This window comes from Leptonychotes weddellii, chromosome 14 (assembly GCF_054177405.1).
Source record: "Leptonychotes weddellii isolate Sample4059 chromosome 14, ASM5417740v2, whole genome shotgun sequence".
Classification (NCBI taxonomy): Eukaryota; Metazoa; Chordata; class Mammalia; order Carnivora; family Phocidae; genus Leptonychotes; species Leptonychotes weddellii.
In genome coordinates this window covers 33,711,798-33,718,401 of record NC_138382.1, presented here as the reverse complement: position 1 = coordinate 33,718,401, position 6,604 = coordinate 33,711,798, and the positions used below count along the sequence as shown (strand labels likewise).

General features: G+C 36.9%; 1 protein-coding gene across 6 annotated transcripts in view; it reads right to left on the bottom strand.

Moving 5' to 3' along the window:
• Nucleotides 1-6,604, bottom strand: part of CCDC171 (coiled-coil domain containing 171) — a 299,195-nt gene that overhangs the window by 205,487 nt on the left and 87,104 nt on the right. For all 6 annotated transcript variants that reach the window (XM_081804103.1, XM_081804102.1, XM_081804104.1 and 3 more), the window contains one exon: nucleotides 659-797. In XM_081804103.1, coding sequence (XP_081660229.1) covers nucleotides 659-797 — 139 coding nt within the window. The remainder of the gene's footprint in view (nucleotides 1-658; nucleotides 798-6,604) is intronic.

Below are 6,604 nucleotides of genomic sequence, written 5' to 3'. Positions count from 1 at the left end.
ATGAGAGACGATGGACTCTGAAAAACAAACAGGGTTCTAGAGGGGAGGGGGGTGGGAGGATGGGTTAGCCTGGTGGTGGGTATTGAGGAGGGCACGTTCTGCATGGAGCACTGGGTGTTATGCACAAACAATGAATCATGGAACACTTCATCTAAAACTAATGATGTAATGTATGGGGATTAACATAAGAATAAAAAAATAAAAAAATAAAATAAAATAAAATAAAGGGAGTCTTTGAAATCATTAGATCTATTGATTATAAACCCTGATCTCCCTCTCACCTAGGTAACAATGCACCAAGAAAGAAAGAAAGAAAGAAAGAAAGAAAGAAAGAAAGAAAGAAAGAAAGAAAGAAAGAAAGAAAAAGAGGAAGGAAGGAAAGAAAACCCCTGAATAAATTCTAAAATAGTCTATAATTGAGTTTTCACCAATTCAATTAGTTTTCCCGATTTCCCAATTTTTCTAAAGAAGAGAGGTTTTACTACATATAATTTGTTGTAATCAGCATCTCTGGTTTTGAAATTTTACATCAATGGCACTAAAATTACTTTCATGCTATTATCTCATGGCATGTAGTGGGGGGAAGGGGGGAAACCTGTTAAACATCAAATTTGACCCAATAAAGTAATTGCCATAGGGTTTTCTTTTTTATCCTTACCATTACAAGTTCTTCCTGTAATTCACTGCAACTTTTTTCATTATACTGGAGTCTCTTTGAAAGGTCTATAATTACTTTCTTCTGTTCCTCGATCTCTTCATTTAGTTTCTTGTTTTTGGAGACATACTCTCTTTCTAATCTGAAAAAAAGTGTTAGAGCAGATTTTTCAAATATGGTTTTATAAGTCCTATTATAATGCTTTAACGCGACTGGCAGATGTATTATCTATCATGTTTTTGTGCCAAAGGCCACCTCTCATTTTTTTCAAACAAAAAGGATTGCATAGTCTTAAATGGAAGACTTTAAAGGAATAATACCTCACCCATTTCATTAGCAGATATTTTACTACGCCCAAGGTTATAAACAAAATCTATTTGGTTAGTGTTGATTTGGTCTCACCATTATTTTTGATGAACAAAACCCACCCACCATAGTTCAATTAGCTCAGAAACTGCCTCAAGACAGAAAACAGTTTCTATCAAACAATTTTCAAATTAAACTATAACATTAGAAACGGAAGAAATGTTTTATTCCTGAATGTCCATGCAAGTGGAACTAATGTGATGGAGAATGGAAAATCCAAAAGAAAGAATCATCAAAAATCATTCATATTCACTGTGAAAACACATGAAATTCTTTACTTTTTGGGGTTTTTTTCAAGTTTTTATTTAAATTCCACTTAGTTAACATACAGTGTAATATTAGTTTCAGGTGCAGAATTTAGTGATTCATCACTTCCATACAATACCCAGTGCTCATCACAAGTGCTTTCCTTAATGCCCATCACCCATTTAACCCATTCCCCTGCCCACCTCCGCCTCCCACCAGGAACCTTGTTTGTTCTCTATGGTTAAGAGTCTCTTATGGTTTGTCTCCCTCTCTTTTTTTCCCCCTATGTTCATCTGTTTTGTTTCTTAAATTCTACACATACATGAAATCATATGGGGCACCTGGTGGCACTGTAGGTTGAGCATCTGACTCTTGGTTTCAGCTCAGGTCGTGATCTCAGGGTTGTGAGATCGAGCCCCACATCCGGTTCCATGCTCAGCACAGAGTCTGCTTGAGATTCTCTCTCCCTCCCCCTCTGCCCCTCCCATTCATGCATGCTCTCACTCTCGCTCTCTCTCTCTCTCAAATAAATAATCTTTTTTTAAAAAAAGAAGTTGCTACAGACGATGTCAAAGAGGTGACTATGTTCTCCTCTAGGATTTTGATGGTTTCCTGTCTCACTTTTAAGTCTTACATCCATTTTTAATTTATTTTTGTGTATGGTGTAAGAATGTGGTCCAGTTTTATTCTTTTGCATGTTGCTGTCCAGTTTTCCCAACACCATTTGTTGAAGAGACTATCTTTTTTTCATTGGATTTTCTTTCCTGCTTTGCCAAAGATTTGTTGACCATCCAGTTGTGGGTTTTCTATTTCTGGGTTTCTGGGTTTTCTATTCTGTTCCATTGATTTATGTCTGTTTTGGAGCCAGTACCACACTGTCTTGATCCCTATAGCTTTTTAATATAACTTCAAGTCCAGAATTGTGATGCCCCCACTTCTACTTCTCTTTTTCAAGATTTCTTTGACTATTTGGGGTCTTTTTTGATTCCATACAAATTTTAGGATTGTTTGTTCTAGCTCTGTGAAAAATGCTGGTGGTATTTTGGTAGGGATTATATTAAATGTGTAGATTTCTTTGGGTAGGATAGACATTTTAACAATATTTGTTCTTTCAATCCATGAGAAGTGGAATGTTTTTCCATTTCTTTGTGTCATCTTTGATTTCTGTCTTAAGTGTTTTACAGTTTTCAAAGTTCATTAAGTTTAATCCTAAGTATCTTATGGTTTTTGGTACAATTGTAAATGGGATCGATTTCTCGATTTTTCTTTCTGCTGCTTCATTATTGGTGTATAGAAATGCAACAGATTTCTGAATGTTGATTTTATATCCTGAGACTTTACTTAATTCGTGTATCAGTTCTAGCAATTTTTTGGTGGAGTCTTTCAGGTTTTCTACATAGAGTATCATGTTATCTGTAAAGAGTGAATGTTTGACTTTCTTCCTTGCCGATTTGGATGCCTTTTATTTCTTTTTATTGTCTGAAGGCTGAAGCTAGGACTTCCAGTGAAAGAAGTGGTTAGATTAAATAACAGTGATAAGAATGTACATACCTATCTTGTTCCTGACCATATAGGAAAAGCTCTGTTTTTCCCCACTGAGGATGATATTAGCTGTGGGTTTTTCATATACGGTCTTTATTATGTTGAGGTGTGTTGCCTCTATCCCTACTTTGTTGAGGACTTCTCTCAAGAATGGATGCTGTACTTTGTCAAATGTTTTTTCTGTATCTATTGAGAAGATCATATGGTTCTTATCCTTTCTCTTATTAATGTGGTGTATCATGTTGATTGACTTGCAAATACTGAACCACCGTTGCAACCCAGGAATAAATCCCACTTGATCGTGGTGAATGATTCTTTTAATTTAGTGTTGGATTTGATTTGCTAGTATTTTGTTGAGAATTTTTACATCCATGTTCATCAGGGATACTGGCCTATAGATCTCTTTTTTAGTGGAGTCTTTTTCTGGTTTTGGAATCAGGGTAATGCTGACCTCATAGAATGAGTTTGGAAGTTTTCCTTCCATTTCTATTCTTTGAAATAGTTTGAGAAGAATAGGTATTAAGTTTTCTTTCAATGTTTGGTAGAATTCCCCTGTGAAGTTATCTGGCCCTGGACTTTTGTTTGTTGGAAGATTTTTGATTACTGATTCAATTTCTTTGCTGGTTATCAGTCTGTTCAATTCTTCTATTTCTCCCTATTTCAATTTTGGTAGTTTATATGTTTCTAGGAACTTATCCATTTCTTCCAAATTGTCCAATTTATTGACATACAATTTTTTCATAATATTCTCTTATAATTGTTTGTATTTCTGTGGTTTTGGTTGTTATTTCTCCTCTCTCATTCGTGCTTTTATTTATTGGTTCCTTTCTCTTCTTTTGGATAAGTCTGGTGATGGATTTATCCATTTTATCAATTTTTTCAAAGAACCAGCTCCTGGTTTCATTGAACTGTTCTACTGGGCTTTTTTTGTTTGTTTGTTTGTTTCTGTATCATTTATTTCTGCCCTAATCTTTATTATTTCTCTTCTTCTGCTGGCCTTAGGCTTCATTTGTTGTTCTTTTTCTAGCTTCTTTAAGTATAAGGTTAGGTTGCTTGAGATTTTTCTTACTTCTTGAAGTTGGCCTGTATTGCTATATACTTCCCTCCTAGGACCACTTTTGCTACATCAAAGGTTTTGGACCATTGTGTTTTCATTTTCATTTGCTTCCACGTTTTTTTTTTTAAATTTTTTCTTTAATTTCCTGGTTGACCCATCCATCCTTTAGTAGGATCTTCTTTAACCTCCATGTATTTGTGGTCTTTCTAGATTTTTTTCTTGTGGATCATTTCAAGTTTCATAGTGTTGTGGTTGGAAAATATGCATGAATGATATGATCTCAATCTTTTTGTACTTGTTGAGCCCTGATTTGTGACCTAGTATGTGATCTCTTCTGGAGAATGCCCCATGTGCACTTAAAAAGAATATGTATTCTGCCCTTTAGGATGATATGTTCTGAATGAATATATCTGTTAAGGCCATCTGGTCCAGTGTGTCATTAAAAGCCATTGTTCCCTTGTTGATTTTCTATTTAAATGATCTGTCTATTGATGTAAGTGGGATGTTAAGTCCCCTACTATTATTGTATTATTATGAGTTCCTTTATGTTTGTTATTAATTGTTTTATATATTTGGGTGCTCCCAAGTTGGGAGCATAAATATCCACAATTGTTAGATCTTGTTGGATAGACCCCTTAATTATGATGTAATGCCCTTCTTCATCTCTTGTTACAGTCTTTGGTTTAAAATCAAGTCTGTCTGGGGGTGCCTGTGTGGCGCAGTTGGTTGAGCATCTGACTCTTAGTTTCAGCTCAGGTTGTGATCTCAGGGCCTTGGGATCAAGCCCCACATCAGGCTCTGCGCTCAGGGTGGAGTCTGCTTGGGATTCTCTCTCTCTCTCCCTCTGTTCCTCCTACTCATGCTCTCACTCTCTCTAAAATAAATAAATAAATCTTTTTAAAAAAAATTTTAATTAGGGCGCCTGGGTGGCTCAGTTGGTTAAGCGACTGCCTTCGGCTCAGGTCATGATCCTGGAGTCCCTGGATCGAGTCCCGCATCGGGCTCCCTGCTCGGCAGGGAGTCTGCTTCTCCCTCTGACCCTCCCCCCTCTCATGTGCTCTCTCTCATTCTCTCTCAAATAAATAAATTAAAAAATCTTTAAAAAAAAATTTTAATTAAAATAAATAAGTAAAATCTAGTTTGTCTGATATAAGTATGGCTCCTCTGGCCTTCTTTTGATGTGCTTTTGCATGATAAATGTTTTTCCATCTGCTCACTTCCAATCTGCAGGTGTCTTTGGGTCTAAAATGAGTCTCTTGGAGCACCTGGCGACTCAATTGGTAGAGCATGCAACTCTTGATCTCAGAGCTGTAAGTTCGAGCCCATGTGGGGTGTAGAGATTACTTAAAAATAAAATCTTTTAAAAATAAATATAAAATGAGTCTCTTGTAGGCAACATACAGATGGGTCATGTTTTTTTTATCCATTCTGACACCCTATGTCTTTTGATTGGAGCATTTAATCCACTTACATTCAGAGTAATTATTGATAGATATGAATTTGGTGCCACTTTATTACTTGTTTTGTCATTGTTTCTGGAGATCTTCTCTGTTCCTTTCTAGTCTTTGTTGCTTTTGGTCTTTCTTTCCCACTAGAAGAGTCCCCTTTAATATTTCTTGCAGGGCTGGTTTAGTGGTCACAAACTCCTTTAGTTTTTGTTGTGTGGGAAACTCTTTATCTTTCCTTCTGTTCTGAATGACAGCCTTGCTGGATAGATTATTCTTGACTGCAGATTTTTCCCATTCAGCATGTTGAATATATCATGCCCCTCTCTTCTGGCCTGCCAAGTTTCTGTAGAAAGATCTGCTGCTAACTTTATTGGTTTTCCCTTATGTCTTGATGCTTTCAGGATTTTTTCTTTATTTCTATATTTTGCAAATTTAACTACACTATGTCTTGGTGTTGGCCTGCTTTTGTTGATTTTGATGGGAGTTCTCGGTGCCTCCGGGATTTGGATGTCTGTTTCCTTCCCCAGATTAGGGAAGTTTTCAGCTATAATTTCCTCAAGCAAACTTTCTGCCCCTTTTTCTCTCTCTTCTTTTTCTGGGACTCCTATGATATGAATGTTATTACACTTTTTGGAGTCACTGAGTTCCCTAAGTCTACTTCTGTGATCTAAGATTTTTCTTTCCCTCTTTTGTTCAGCTTCATTATTTTCCATAATTCTATCGTCTATATCACTTATTCCTTCCTCTGCTTCTTCCATCCTTTAGGTCATTACATCCAGTTGGTTTCGAATCTTGGTTATCACATTTTTATTTCAGCCTGATTTGTTTTTAGCTCTTTCATCTCTGCAGTAAGGGTCTCCCTGATTCGGGGCACCTGGGTGGCTCAGTTGGTTAAGGGTCTCCCTGATTCTTCTATGCTTTTCTCAAGCCCAGCTACTATCCTTATGACTGTTGCTTTTAAATTCAGGATCAGACTTTTATCTGTTTCAATTAGATCCTTGGCCATGACCTTATCTTGTTCTTTCTTTGGGGATGAATTCCTCCATCTTGGCATTTTGTCTAGGTCACTGTTTTCTTCTGTGTGGTGGGAAAGCCTGTTATGTTTCCTGCTTCTGAGAGTAATGGCCTTATAAAGAAGAGGTCATATAATGTCCAGGGCCTGGCGCTTCAGGAAGTATCTCTGGTGTGTTTTGGGTGCACTCTGCTGCTGTGTTTTGGTTGCTCTATCTCTCAGGTCAGTGGTCTGCCGAGTTTCTCCTTGCCTGCAGTGGGGAGTGTTTGGACCTTGGC